General features: G+C 42.4%; 1 protein-coding gene across 1 annotated transcript in view; it reads left to right on the top strand.

The window, feature by feature from the left end:
* LOC133974655 (poly [ADP-ribose] polymerase tankyrase-1-like) overlaps positions 1 to 15,359 on the top strand; it is a 65,732-nt gene that overhangs the window by 11,968 nt on the left and 38,405 nt on the right. The window contains exon 5 of the mRNA XM_062412296.1: positions 13,252 to 13,288. Within this exon, the coding sequence (XP_062268280.1) occupies positions 13,252 to 13,288 (37 nt within the window). The remainder of the gene's footprint in view (positions 1 to 13,251; positions 13,289 to 15,359) is intronic.

The following is a 15,359-nucleotide window of genomic DNA, read 5'->3' as shown; positions in this document are numbered from 1 at the left end:
AAGCGTGAAATCCTGTAGACTGTAGCTGTACACGGTTGCAAACACAACACACCACTAATCACACCACACCAGGGGGCAGACTCACACGCACAAATTCATTACCCACATTGTGGATCCAGGGTTTAAAAAAAGACTGCGCAGAATGTTTCATCAAGTTAATTGGCAGAAGTGCAGTGAGTTTGTAAGTATAGATGCTGTACGTTATAAAGTATTATTGCCCGGGCATGATATTGAACACATTGTGCTTTTGCATTGGACGAGATAAATCTATTACAGCCCATCCAAATTAGCATAGCATTATCAGTCACACAACAAATAAGCCATTAAGTCGGATAGAAATATAAATTCTTCAAAGCTAAAAGTGCAAGAAGCAAGCTACTTTCTCCATTGGGGCGTGGGAAGTTAATTGTATTGTTCCTTATCAAGTCACAGAGGAGGGCATGGACAGATTTGCTGTGAGATTAGCCTATCTCTAAATGGTCAGTGGCTCCGGGGGCTGAATTTGAGCGGCCTGCAGTGCACAGCCTTTATCAGATGTCGGAGCGAGGCCGGTGTGTTTCGACCAGATTTATATTCCTGTGTCAACTGTTGAGGAAGTGCTAAACAAATTTGCATTTGCGATCGAGCGCGTTCAGCACAACCTGGAGCTACTGCTCTCCATCACCGGCTGAATGCGAATATAAATTTAGCCTGGCCTATAAAATGAGTTACGCACAGTGCGCTCATTTACAGGTGTAGAGTTTTGATGGACACAGAATTAACAGTGCACAGTGGCCATTTTAGTTTCTGCTGCAATAATGACATTAATTGCAAATGATTGAAAATGACAGGGAAATGTGCGTTTGGACATTTTCCAGAGTTTGATTTTTACATTTGAGAAACACAGTAGGAGGTTTTCAGGATCTGACTCTTTCACAAGTAGAAGAAAATGTTCGGAATATTCAGACGAGCAGGAGCATTTAGGTAGAAAACGCAGTGGGCAGGATGTAATGTATAACCTCTGCTTCAGAAATTACATGTTTTTGTTTACTGCACATCTACACCGGTGTCTGACCTTTGACTTATTGTCTTTAGACATGTACGACACACCTTTTTTCTTGTTCAGAATGAATTCACATGGGCTCACTTGAACATTTTCTGGATGTCTTTACTGGGGCCGGCTAAAATGTCTCACCAAGTCCCTCCTGAAAATTTCCGGGAAACTGTCTGTCTGGACTTTCACTCACAAATATCCAAGAAACAGATGTTCTCACAGAACTTGTTCAAGGCCCAAATCCCTAGTCATGAACCCAGTTGTCGTTAATAATCCAAGTTGACCCAACAGCCAAGTCAAGGTTTTTTTCCGAGGCTCCTGCTCCGACGTGTGAGGGTTATCAAAAACCTGAAGTATCCCTTTAGCAGTCTGCGGTTAGGTAATTGAGACAATCATGCAGTAATTATATGAAAAGCCCCAGAACAGCCTAACCTAAAAAACAAAAGGTTCACCACCAGGATTTGTCTGTACATCTGTCTTTGCCGTCATCGATGATTGATCTCAGTCTCTGGCCCGGAAACCAGTGATTAGCACTCTTTCATCAAGTTGTGTCTGTCCTTGACGACTATTTCTCTTCTTCCCTCATCTCTCCATTGCCCACCCCTCTTCGCTCATCAATTACGCAGCTGTTTAATGAGCTTGCAAGTACAGCACGTACCCAATTCTCTCCTCATCCTCACCTCAGCCTTGGTGTCACTCTCATTTCCTTTGACTCCTCGTCTGTTCTCTTTTGTCCTCTTGCCCCCTGCTGTCTCCCAATCCATCTCAAGCTCTGTAACAATCAGACTTGGCATCTTTCACCCTTTGACATTTGTCATCTCATCTCTTTCTCCTCACTTGAAATGTCTCACTCTGCCTCAGCCTCTTTAAATCTCTGTCAGTAACATAGGCCTAGTCTTACATTGGTCTCTGGTGCATCGCAGACCTCATGCAATCCTGGGAAATGTTACTTAACCCCTTTTAGTTTTATTAGGTGAAGGTTGGCAATCATCGCTGCAAAAAGTTATCAACTATTATCAAGACTAAGAGTTTTTGCCCAATGAGCTTCATTTAAATAGACTTTTTACTAAGCTTTTGTAATGTAATTTATGTCGTTCTCTTTAATTGTCTTTGGTTTTAAGCTTTAATTAGTGATATTCATCTGCATATTTTGGTCTCACGCTTTCACGGTTTTGTTTTTATGTCTCAAAAAAGAACAAAATCTTTTTTAATACATTTTTATATACAAAAAATATTGAAAAACACCTGTAGAAGAGAAACACTTTTTCAATTGCGCATATTGTTGTTCCAACCTTTGGCTCGATTCGAGTGAGTGACAGGTGTGTGGGTTTGTCCTCGGAGCCATTGAGGGGGAGGAGGGCGTGACTAGCTAACTGTGCACTTACCCCACAAAGACGTTGAAAGTAGCATATTGTGATGAGACTGAAAGTGCAGAGCAAAGTTTTGAGAACTCTTATTATAATGGAGCATGAACAATGGAAGCAGATGACAGGAATAGGTGGAGTTACGTCCTAGTTTAGCAGTAATGTCACGTTGCTTTGTTACAAAAATGGAGGAAGTCCAGGAGGGTCATGACACCAACGCTTCTAAGAAATGGCGTATGTGTGTGTTGTGTTATTCACAGCTAAGTAATGCACATAGATAGGGCTGTTTGTTAATTTACCGTGCAACTGCCAAACCCCTCAAGGAGTTTGAATACATTTGAACAAATTGGGTGTCATGTCTAAGTCATTCGAACTTGATTCCTGGAAAAAGTGTCAGCCTTAGAGGACATCTTCAAATTGCTAAATTTACACTCAGACTCAGTGAGAAAGTGCAGTGAGCAAATGTGTGGTGTTTTTGCATTGATATCTTGTCACTGCAAATACACAGTTAATCTTTAAACAACATATTTTAAGCCTGAATGCGCAAATAAAGAATTGACTTGTGGACAGTTTTCCAGCAAATTTCATCCTAATTCTTTACGATAACAATCCGGCTGAAATATTCTCTGCTGCTTTGTTTGAAGTAAGGCAGGTGACAAAGGTGTGGAAACCCACTTCAGGAGAGTGCGGTTCTTTCATTATGCAGCTGGTATTATGCAGAGCATCAGCTAGTAGTGAAAGTTTTATACCAGTGGTCCATTGTTCTCACCATTATCTTACCTTCGATTTCTGTTGTCTGTCTTCACTGCACATTGCATAAATTTACCTGCAGTAAACCCACTTGAGTTACGGAAGTCTGAAATGTCTCTCTGAGTGCCAATAGCTTGGGGACAGTAATAAAGAAGGAAGGAAAATTATTATTATTCATTCCTGTATGTATTATTCCTGCATAATAAAAAAGAGAGAGTAAGACTGCGGGGAATACATAGAGACAGAAGAGAGTGGAGAGTGAGAAGAGAGTCCATTAGCTGCTATTAATTACCTCTGATTGGTATTCACAGACCAGCTGTGTCTGAGCTTCAGAGAGATCAATTCTCTTCTCTGGACTGTAGTCAACACACACACACACACACAAACACACACACACACACACACACACTAGCTTATTACTTTTTTCCTGTTATTTTAACTCTTACTCACACAAATGCTGCCTCTCTGGCCTACGAAGACCTACTTCTTCTACAGGAGTGTATATTTAGTCTGTGTCATATTTGATACCGACATGACCTCATTGCAGCACTGAAGTGCCACAAGCAGAGTTAGATTAGGACGACATGTCTTGTTGTTTGTTCAAACAAATTGTCAGCCTGCTGTTTGCTTGAGGCTAAGTGTCCTCCAGACGCCAATTTGGCATCCGGTATCGGATTTCTCTGCATGTTGACAGTATCGCCCCTTTGCTATGAAGCTGTTTGATCGCCTTCTGTTGATTGTACTTCCCTCTTCTTGACCTCGACCTCCTCTTGGATTACTCAGCATTATGAAACCGTATATATTTTCATTGTAGGCGTTCTCTTGTGTACGTATGTATATGGGTGCACGCTTGAACAAGCCTGTCATGTTGTGTTGTGTTGTCATTCATGCTACTGCTGCTCTTTCAAATAACTCATTGTCAAATCAGAGTAGTCCCTTGGACAGCACATGTGATATCTCAAGATGTTTGCTCTTGATTGGTATTGACTGAACCAGACTTCAATTTCCAGCCATTATGCTTTTGGCTCGCCTGTCCATCAGTGCATCCTGTTTTTGTGAAAGCAATGTCTCAGGAACACTTTGAGGGATTTTCTTCATCCCAACAATCTTTAACTTCAGGATGAACTGATTAGATTTCGGTGGTCATAGATCAAGTCACTGTCAACTCATGGCCATCCCATTCTTGTGAATGCGATATATCAGGAAAGCCGGGACTCAAACAAACTGATTGGAACATGGTTGTCAAAGGTAAGTGTCAAGGTCACGGTGACCTTTTTCCCATAACCCAAGAATCCATGTTCCAATTATGGCAATTATCACAAATTTCTAGTGAGATAAAATAATGAGATGACAACTTTTCATGTCCAAAAGGTCAACTTCACTCTGACTTAATTTTCAGCAATAACACTTTTCTGTCTGTTATTCAAAACCATAACTCAGTAACAGAAGGGGAGATTGTGACCATATTTCCTGCTCCTGGGCTGTCGGCGAAGGCGGTAACTCTGGTCGCTGTATAAATTGATCTGATCCGAGGGGGTAGACATGAAATACGGCTGCCTCCACTACCGCGGTTAAGATGGCTTTGATCCTTCTTTCTCATTTATTCTTTTGATGGAAAGGCATCCGCAGACACACACTCAGTGTGGGTCACACAGTCCAAAGCAATATCTGTGTAACCTTTTTACCAGACTCTTGCTGATAGACGGATAAGTAAGGGTCCAGGTTTCTGCTGTCGACCGTAACAATAGACCAACGGATTTATGATACAGATTAGTGGACAGACTCTGCAGACATTCTTTGAGTTTGCTCAAATCCATAGGAACAACATAAAATAGAGGAAGAACATTTCAAAGTGGCGCCGCCAAATAAATTGATAAATGTGTATATACAAACTCATTATCCCATTTTGTTCCATGATAAATTCTATTGCTGTTACTAAAGCAGCAGCCCAGTTGCCCCTCAAAAATCTATTCTCTCAACTTATGAATTCCTCAAAGTACATTTGAACATTTATCTCTGCATTAGATGCTAATCAATATCCTGAGTAAAGAAAGCATTCGTCTTAACATAATGACCGGAGCGGACAACCTTTGGCCACACAGATGGATTTAAAAAGATCTAAAGAATGGAGTTTATGTCGTGGATCGATTATCAGATGGGGGGGCCTTGGACACAGACAGGTAAAAGCCTCCCCACCCTTTCTGTATGGAAGCAAAACCACCTGACTGTAAGACACACAACACACCTCGCCAGGTTGTTTGCAGCTGTTTCATGTCACTCTGTGGTCATTTTTTGTCGAGAGGTGATGGTTTACATGTGCAGGTGCATTGTCTTTGCACTCATTTCTGTCTTTGTGTTGTTGCTTTTTGGCAGTTTTGTGTGTTTTTGTGCTTGTTTTGTGTCTCTTTGTAGCCATCTCTTTTATTTTTTGTGTTTCTTTGTGTCTCTTTGTGTTGTCCTTTTATATCATTATGTTGTCATCTTGTGCCGTCCTAGGATCCTTTTGAACTTTGTGTCTCTTTGAGGTAGTTTTACATCGGTTGGTGTTTTCGGATACTTGGTAATTATTTCATTTGACTTTTGAACAAGAAACCCCCCTGACTTCTTGACTGCTACAACCACGATAATATATCTTCCCTTTGTGGTGCAAGTCTTCAGCTGCATGTGTATTGGATCTCCGTCATCTACAGTCTGTCACGACTGCAGGGGTGTGGAGAACTTGACGAGGAATTAAACAACTTTGAGTTAAGTGGCCTTCGTTAGAACTGTTCCTTGTCATTTTGTCATAGTCAGCTTTTCATCCTCAGGCCTGAGTTAGTGACGGTGGTAATAGGCTGTCATCGCTAAAGAAACGGTGGCAGCAAGGATGTGCTGATATAAGAGGGACAAGGAAAAAATAATCCACTAAGAATAAAATGGCTTTCCGTCATTTTCTCATGGTCTCCCTGTCATCTTGTCATAACTGGATCTGGTATTAATCGGAATTTTCCGCTGCCACACAGGTTTTCATCTTTCAGAATCAACGAGGGCTTGTGTCCATCCTCCGCTACTTTTCAATCTAGCAGTTTTAACAGAAGCATTTTCCCGTATCCTGGCTTTGCTGTTTGACTATTAAAATGAACAGTTTGTAGTTGAGAAGGTATACTTTTAACAGAAATTGTGTGTGCATGAGTGTTTCCATTAAAATAAATGTTCCTGCCATGCTGGGTGTTGGAAGACCTGTTTTCAGTAAGCACTTCCTCTCTATTTTAAATAACGAGAAAAATAAATTGCCGCTTTGAAGAGAGGTCTGTGGCGGGAAAGCAGCTTTACCACAGCAGAAAATTAGCCGGCGTGCTCTCGTGTCACATGGGCTTGTGGAAAATGATGGGAGATTTGAGAAAGCGAGGGAGGGTTTGGGGAGAGTGGATGAATGAATGAGGGGCGGGGGAAGAGGAAGCAGAGGAATTGGATAGAGGTAGAATATGAGAACATATAAAAAGAGTGAGAGGAGAGAGAGCCAGGGAGAGAAGGTAGAGGAGGCTGACTGGCTTTGCTGGCAGACGAACAGAGAGATGAACTGATGCAACATGGAGTGAATGCAAAGAAACTGGAGGAGGAGGCAGCTCCGATCGTTGTGTACGTTAACATCCCGTTCATGACGACAAAGAGCTGTAGCTGCTCTGAAGCCTCCGTCCTGATGCTGCAGGAACACAGGAGATCTTGCACCTGTATGCACATTTGAGTGTGTGAAAGTGTGTGTGTGTGTGTGTGTGTGTGTGTGTCTGTTTGTGTGTGAGAATTCCTGCGGTGGCAAGGCCAAGTGTGTAGCTCTCTTTTCCTTATCAGTGACATGCTCATTGATTACCATGACTGCTGTTCAATTGGTCCCCCGTGATGAATGATCCCAAACCCTAATTTTGTCCAGCTACACAAACACAGATACACAATGACTCTATTTTGCTTTCCTAAAAAAAAAAAAAAAAAATCCCAGCAAGAGATGTAAAACAATTCTGTGTTTCTGTTCTAGTCAAATTAAGGGGTACTAAATTCTTTGTATGGTCGGGGTTAGGTTCAATCTCCGGGAAACAAAAGCAAGTATATGTGATGTTAACAGTGACCCATGACAGCTTGTGTGTCGGAGAGAGAGAGAGAGAGATATGCACCAAGGTTACCTCACCCCCCCTTTGAGTCGTTTTCCTGCAGCTGAAATTGCCTAGTTTTCCACATGGCTGCACAGCTCCACAACACAGAGTAAGTCAGTGAAGGCAGTCGGCCACTGGGCGAGAGTGGACTGACAGACTTTGGCTATTAAAATTTAAAGAAAGTTCCCTCACACACTAATCCGTTCCTCCTGGGTTTGTGAATCTGTGCTTGAAATGTGTCACACAAATAGAAGCAAATCTTTGTTAATCACTGAGGATCACAAAAGGACTCAATGAAGCTGCTTATCTTCAGGAAGTTGGTAGTTTCACACTTTCAAACAGCATATCTGTTGAGCGCTGCAGTAGTATGTTTCCATTATCTGTCATGAGTCATTGTGTCGAGCGGCCTGGGAGCTTGGTGGACTGATGTAGAGGAATGAGCTGACTGGGGTCTATTTAGTTTCTGCTCTTCTGTTGCGTGACTCCTGTGTTTGTGTGGCTCGCTCAGGACAAATGCGTCATGATCTGATCTTATCCATATTAATTTGAATACTGATGTTAACTTTGTTTATTTTGTTTTGCTCCTGAGAGGAGAAGCGTGCATTCTTTGAATCGCTGTGACAAAGAAGTCGGTTTGTGTTGGGGCTTTTCAGGCATGCTAAGCAGCTTCCTGATACCATCACACATTAGCATCCTTTTCATCTGTGGAATTTTAATTTATCGCTATCTGGAACCGTTTTCAGGCATGACCTGCGGGTAAAAACTCGGAGAGCTGGATACTACGGAGTTTACCCGCAGTCTTTTTTTCACACGTGCACAGCGGGAGGTTCTCTGCACAGATAAACATCACTACAGCAACAAATCCACAGCATTATTCAGGCGAGATGTAAAGATCACCACAAACTCTGCGAGGGTGTCTTTTACGTGTCTAATGTACATGATTTTTTTTTTTTTTCGTTTTTTTCCGCTCATTTACCTCCTCTTGTCTAAAAACTCCCACAAACGTACAAATATTCAATATTCTACCAACACAAGCCTCTACACTTGCTCTCTCACTCTGTATAGCAGTGACATCATCACTGCATCCTGTTGTTGGTGCCGTCCAAGTTCGAGTGTGATGCTTGAACCAAGAAAGAGGCTTGTGGAAGGACACACACCGCATTGAATAATCACCAGCAATTCCTCCTCTGGTTCAAAGAAGTTTATGCTTACAAACAACCCGGATTCTGCTGTTTATCACACGTGGGGGGGAGTGGGTGAGTGGCTAAAAAACACAATTAATCCTTAGCAGTTCTCTTTAGTGCACAGTGTGGGGCAATTAATCACACAGTGTAAGCGGTTGGTGTGTGTGAAGTTAGCTGAGCCAGCCAGAAAAACGACCCAAACACCCTCTTTTATAATTTCTGTTCACCAACCATTTATTAGTTCGCCCCCCCCACCCCTCTCTCCTTTTGATTGGCCTCAATGCACCCTGATACACTTACAGCCTCAGCAGCTGGGACATCGCTGAGGTTAGAAGTGGATCACTCAAACTCCTGACTCACAGCCAGTTGTTGTATAACATGCAGATAAAATGCTTCCAAAATAAATGATATTTGATTCAAACACACACCAACACACACACACACACAAAAACACAAACATGTGGACAGCTGGGCACTGAGGCGACTCATGGTCCAGTCGGCATCGGTCAGCGTCATGTTGGCTTGTGAAACCACTTAAAACACAAACACAGTGTACTCAAAATACTCTGTATACTTTGTCATTGTTGCTCGGTCAAGTCACAGTTCTGCATCTGTTTGACATTGACTCGTCCACATTGGGTCATGACCTCTCCATTCACACTAATGTACATGCACATGCATCTATACACACGCACACACACACATGCATGCATGCACAGGCATTCATATTCATTTCAATGCAGGCTTTCAATTATACAACAATTAGAATTCAAACAGTGATCGGCGGTGTCCAGTGAATTCTGCCCAGTCAGTGACAGTCTCACACACACACACACACACACACACACACACACACACACTTGCACATAATATCATCATTCAGGAGGCAGCTAGCTTGTCCCGAGCTTTAACCTGCCCTTGTCTCTTCTGTTCGGAGTCAGCAGGATTGTCTATGACGCACACAAACACCGCGAGACACACACACACACACACACACACACACACACACACACACACACACACATAGAGTAGGGCACCACATTCGTTGTGTAGTTTGTTTTATCCCTGTCTGTTATCATCACCAACATTCATTCTCTTTAATGAGCCAGTCGCGGCCATGAATGGTTTGTGTTAACACATTATTATATTTTGGCAGCAGTTGTGATGACATGGACTCATAGTTCATTCATAAGGAATGAAGAAATTATGTGAAGAAAAAGGCCTGGGATATTTTCCATATATTAAAGAAACACTGTGACAGCATGTGGTCTCAAAAAGAAAACACACACACGGTTTCATGAAGCGGTTTTATAGGATGGTCATTATTTTAGTTTCCCTGTTTTCTGCATTTCATTGTAATTTCACAGAAAAGACTGTGATACATGGAGTTGTTTGTGTGATAGGTCAAAGTGCAGTTGTGGATCTCTTCCCATTAATTTAGACAGAAGTCTGCTCTGGTTAGGGACTGTTCTTTAATAATTTATTTACCTATTTCTTAGATTGTATTTTTCTATTTCCTTTATTCTTATATTTAGAATAACAGAAAACAACAACAACCATGGGCTGGCATTGGTAAAAAACGTCAAACCTCAGTGGACCACGTTTCTATTTGTCATTCCCTGGATTTAATAGCATTTCTAAGCAGCCTCTACATCATAGATCAATACTCTTGTGTCCAGGTTGGTGGCTACAGTGCCACCTGGTAGACACTTGGTGGCTCTGTGCCGAATCACTCTCTCACTGGTTCATTCTCTACTTCCTCTATTTACTCAATAGTGAGTCAGTAAATTAAGACCTAGGCTGCTGCTTGTTGGGTTGTCAGATTAGTTTCGATAACACTCTCATCTCTCACAGTCAGCTTCATCCACCTCTAAGCAACTTTACCAATCGGACCGATTGATGTTCACGCCCAAGATTTGAAAGGAGTTAAGGATAGAAACTCTCTCAAGACCTCTTTTCGGAATCAGTCTTAATTTTGGGAATGACTTTGCTGACGTGGATGCCCGGTTGTTCTGTTTGGTTTCTAGGGACTTTCCAGGTATTGTTGACTTTTGTTTTGTGAGTCTCTTCATTTGTTTGTTTGAAACAGCCTTTCGAGAGTAGAAGTGGGATTGAGCTTTACCTTTTTCCCATTTTCTCTGTTTGGGGGAAAACAATTTCACTTTCGAATTAATTGTTTAAAAATTAGGAGGAGGATCAATCCCTAAAGTCATATCACAACTGGATGTATTTTATGCTGCTGAAACTGTGGAAGATGTGGTCCAGTAAAAAGAGCCGGCATGAAGACATATTAACTTTGAAAAATAGTACGATGCCGAGCAAGCAATTAAAGGTTGACAAAGATAATGATTTTAATTGTATTTATGATCATGTAATGCAGCCGGCCTGTAATACCGCTGACTGTCATGTGATTAATGGAAAAATGATTCTGTCTCAGCTCATCAATGGGTTCAGAACTACGGCTTCTAATTCTTTTTTGTCCTGATCTCTTCCTGTACGATTTTCTCCTTCCCCATTGTATTCATATTTTTCTGTCTCCTTGCCTCGCTCTGCCCTTCTCCGTCACTGCCGTCCTCCTTCCTCTGATGGTTCCGCCTTAGCCTCCCTAACACCAATTATACTGTGTCAAATCCATGCATGTCAGTTTCCAGATCCCTAATCATCCCTCCTCTCTTTCATCTGCAAATCCTTTGTTCCTCCCTCCTCCCCCCTTTTCCTTCGCTGTAACCTTTCTTCTTAGCTCCTCACCCTACCCCACCCCTCCGTCTGCTCCGTGCGCACGCGGCCCATCCTCCTCATCCTCGTTCCATTTATCTCTATCCCATTTCCTCTTCCTTTGATTTTTTTGCTTTTAATTTTCCTATTTCAATTTTATACCTGCCTTTCTCTCTGGCCCCCTTTCAGAGACCAACTACGTTGAATTATTGTGCCAGCAATTTTTTCCACATTGGTTTTCATGTCTGAATTTGCCCTCAAGTCACTTTTCAGTAGAAGTCGCGAAAGGTAATCCTCCGAGGTCGGACCCTGTCATGGCTGTTTTTCTGCCCGCTGCAGTAAGAGTCTGTCACCTTCAGCTCCACCTCATAACATCTCGTTCCTATTCTCCCAAATGTGACAGAATGCATCAGTATTATGTTACGACTTTGTTAATGAAGAATAACTTTGCGGTCTTAGTTCCACTAACTCAACATAGAAATTATAGCTGCTTCACAATAAAAGCCTTCTTCCTGGAAGTTTTAATGTGAAGCAGCAGCTTGTGCAAGGGGAATAAGGTTGGCTTTCATGGTAACCCTGCAACATATTGTATCATAGTATTGTTCTATTTATAGTAGATGTTTTATAATAAACAATACACACTTTAAATTACATTTTACATCCAGATTCGATCATTTCCATTCTAAACGTCCCTCACAGAACACACCACTAGGTCCGGAGAAGGAATAGCTCTAGGCAAAATTTGCTAAGCTAAATTAACTAATCTCAACTAGCTGTCTCCTGGTTCTCAGTCAATCCTATAAGGGAATCTCCAGTGATTTAACACATCAAACTCATCAAGAGGAGTAATGTTTATAGCTCATTAGCAGCCTTCTCTTTTGTCCTCTGTGATTATAAAGGGAGAGTTTAAGAAAAGCCTTTTTGATATTGTAAAATCCATTAGGTAAAATCTGCCTATTTGACTGGGAAATTTATGAAAAGTAAAAGTAAAGTCCTGCAGTTTTAAAGAAAATCATTTAAAAATCCTGGATCTGCACCAGATCCACGTCGAAATGTAACAAGGTCTTCCTCGGCTCATACTTCCACCAAGTTTCATGGAAATCCGTCTTGTAGGTTTTCGCGTAATCCAACAGACCCGGCTGAAAGCCGTAGACTGAAAAATACAGGAACTTGAACATATAACCTCCTTGACACAGGTGTACATTTGATAATCACAGCTAAGAAATCAAGGTCTTGATATGTCTCATATTTTAAAAAATTTGAAGTGACTCTCAGAGATCAAGACCTTGCTGCTTGAAAACCAAAAAGCAACCAACGACTCCAGCATGTTACAGATCCCAAAGGGGCTGGTGTTTCCTCCACCCATGTCAGATGAGACCCTTCTATGTAAAGGTGTGTGTCTGTGTGTGATGACTGTAGTAACATGGGGGCAGGGCCAAGAGAGGGGGAGAGAGATGGAGAGGGAGTGGGAGGTAGGGGGAGGGGTTTGTTTATTTCTGTTGTGGGTTCTTTTCTTTTTTTTTATGGCAACTGCGCCTCCTGAGTCCACAGGGAATAACGGAAGTGGGGAGAGAGAAAGAGAGAGAGAGAGAGCGGGACAGAGATGATGATGGAGGACGAGGGGAGATGGTTAGCAATATGAGCGGCTGCCAGGAGACAGGAGGCGAGCGACAGAAGAGAGGGATGCGCGAACACACCGACGGGTAGAGGCTGAGAGCGCGTGTGGGTTCGCCGCTCGCCCCCCCCCGAACAATGAACATGCTGTGGTCGCTGCCGGCAACACATCGTCACGGCAACCGGAGCCAGAGGGGTGCGCACTGAGTGAGAATGGCAGATCGGGGGGGGGGAGAGAGAGAGAGAGAGAGAGGAAGGATCTGTCTATTTGAGGGGGGGGAGGAAAGAGAGGAAGGATCTATTTGAGGGTGGAGGGGTGGGGAGAAAACACCATCTCTCTTTCCGTGGTTGTTGTGTACGTGTATGTTTGTGTGATTGTTGTCGCCGCTCAATCATGTGTGTCTGTGTGTGGTCGCTGTGCGTTAGCGGCCAGCTGTCTGACTCTGTGATCTTCTCTGACCATCTAGGTGAATACAAGAAGGATGAGCTGCTGGAGGCGGCGAGGTGAGTACCACACTCTTTGTTTTCCTCTCTCTGCTTTGTGTCGTCCCTTTCATGTTTTCTTCTCCTCTGTTCTTTTCCCTCTTGCATGTTCACGTGTTCTTCTCTCTCATCCCCTCGCTTCCTATGGTTACTTCTCTTCTCTTGTTCTCCTTTCCCCTCCCCTCTTTTCTCCTCGTCTCTTTTCCTCTCCTGTATCATCTCGTTTCCTCTCATTTTCTATTTTCCCTTGTTTCCCATCCTTTTCCCTTCCCTGTTGTTTTCCTATCCTCCCCTTCCTCTCCTCGCTGATCCACTTATGTTCTCTGTTTCCGGTCCTTGTTTCCTTATCCTCCTCTGTTGTTTTTCTGCTTCCTCTCTTCCCTCTGAGCTCCTCTGATGTTCTTAATTTCCTGTCTTTTCCTCCCTCATATTTTCACCCTTGTTTCCTCTTCTTGAGTCATCCTCTCCTCTCTTGTTTTCTGTATTTTTTTCTTATGTTATTATCTGTTTTCTTACATTTCTCTCATTATCTCCCATCCTGCCTCATCCATTCTTTTCCTTTTAAATGTTTTTCTAACCTTCCCTTCTTCCTCCTTCCCTTTATTTGCATTCTTTCCTTCAATTTGTTCTTCTCCTTGCCTTTTTTCTTTCTCATTTGAATTCCAACCTCTACAACGCTTCTCCCAACTTGTATTCCACTTTCTCTGTTCTGTTTATCAGTTGTTTCTTTCTTTCCCTCTATCTCACACACAAACACAGTTTTGTTCTCAGCTCCCACACTAGACAGGTGTTTCAGATCCAACAAGCTCAGTACACGTGGGCCAGGGATGCACATTTTGGAGGCATTTCATGGTTGCAGGCAGTGCATGTAGGCAGCGTGTGTTTGTGTTTCCGTGTGTTGCACCTCTCGCATGCAGAAACACCTAGCTTTGGTTCGGGATGTGTGTGGGTGGTTGAGCGCTCCATTCCTCAACAGCCCCCTCCTCTCTCCCTCTCTTATACACAGGGAAGCAGCTGGCCTAGCATCGCAACACCCCAGTGTATTGTGGGAGCCAGCGTTCTGTTTAAGTGTGAACTGTGAACCCAGTGTTCTCACTGCTGAGCCACTGGCGGGTTCATCACCAATGTCATTTTGTCAGATTCGTATATTACTATAATGTTCACACTTTTTAGTGTTGTGTTTGGTTAAATAACTCCAACACATGGCTTACGGGATATTGTTGTTTCTGCCTGTTGAGCTGCTTAATGTTGCACTTGTTTGGTTTGTCTTGCTTGTTGGCCAAAACAATGAGCTGAAAGATGATAAAAACCTTTGGGGATATTATATATATACAGACAGAAGTTCTGTTACTGTAATAACCACACGTTGAAGTTCTTGATGCTTTAAGTTTCCTAACTGAGCTGAATGCTGCTTTTTTTAATTACCTGTAAGTCGTTTTAACTGATGGGTGTTAGTGGTATTGCTGTTGAACTTAATCGCTTAGCCAGATTCAGGCAGTTTAAGCCGCTGACTATCATTCAGTCGTGCACCTCTCGTGGAAGATCATACCCACTCGCCAAAGTTAAAGAGTGCATGAACCAGACGGGAGAGTGGGAACGAAAGAGGCGCCGCTCTCCTGACTACAAGTCAGTATACCATCAAAAAGATTTTTGAAGGGTTAGGGTTGTTTCAAGGTAAAATAGTTGCATAATATTGATTTAACATGCAGCTTAAGAGATTTGGAAGGCTATGGGATGAGATGAAAGAAGCAGGACTTTAAAGATGCTTGTTTGTTTCCTGTTCACGTATTCAAAATAATAAGCTGGCGTGTTTGTGAGCGCCGCAGATTATTTATTTGAAATCCCACCTGCAGAGCATTCACAATGAAACTTATGGTAAACTGTTCAGCTTAGCATCTTTTTAAATGCAAGGTAAACGCAAACAAGTCAGTATACACTTTCTCTCCTACTTGGAGCCACCATGCTAAGCTAAGCTTACTGTCATTCTTAATATCTTCTTCCTATCTTCTTTTCACCTGATAAATTGTCATTAAGGCTGTGATAAATATTTCGTAGCAAAACAACTTAACGTAACAAATCGTACTTTACTGTT

The sequence above is a fragment of the Platichthys flesus genome, chromosome 19, assembly GCF_949316205.1.
Source record: "Platichthys flesus chromosome 19, fPlaFle2.1, whole genome shotgun sequence".
Classification (NCBI taxonomy): domain Eukaryota; kingdom Metazoa; phylum Chordata; class Actinopteri; order Pleuronectiformes; family Pleuronectidae; genus Platichthys; species Platichthys flesus.
Note: the sequence above shows the minus strand (reverse complement) of the source record. Positions and strands in the feature narration are given on the sequence as shown.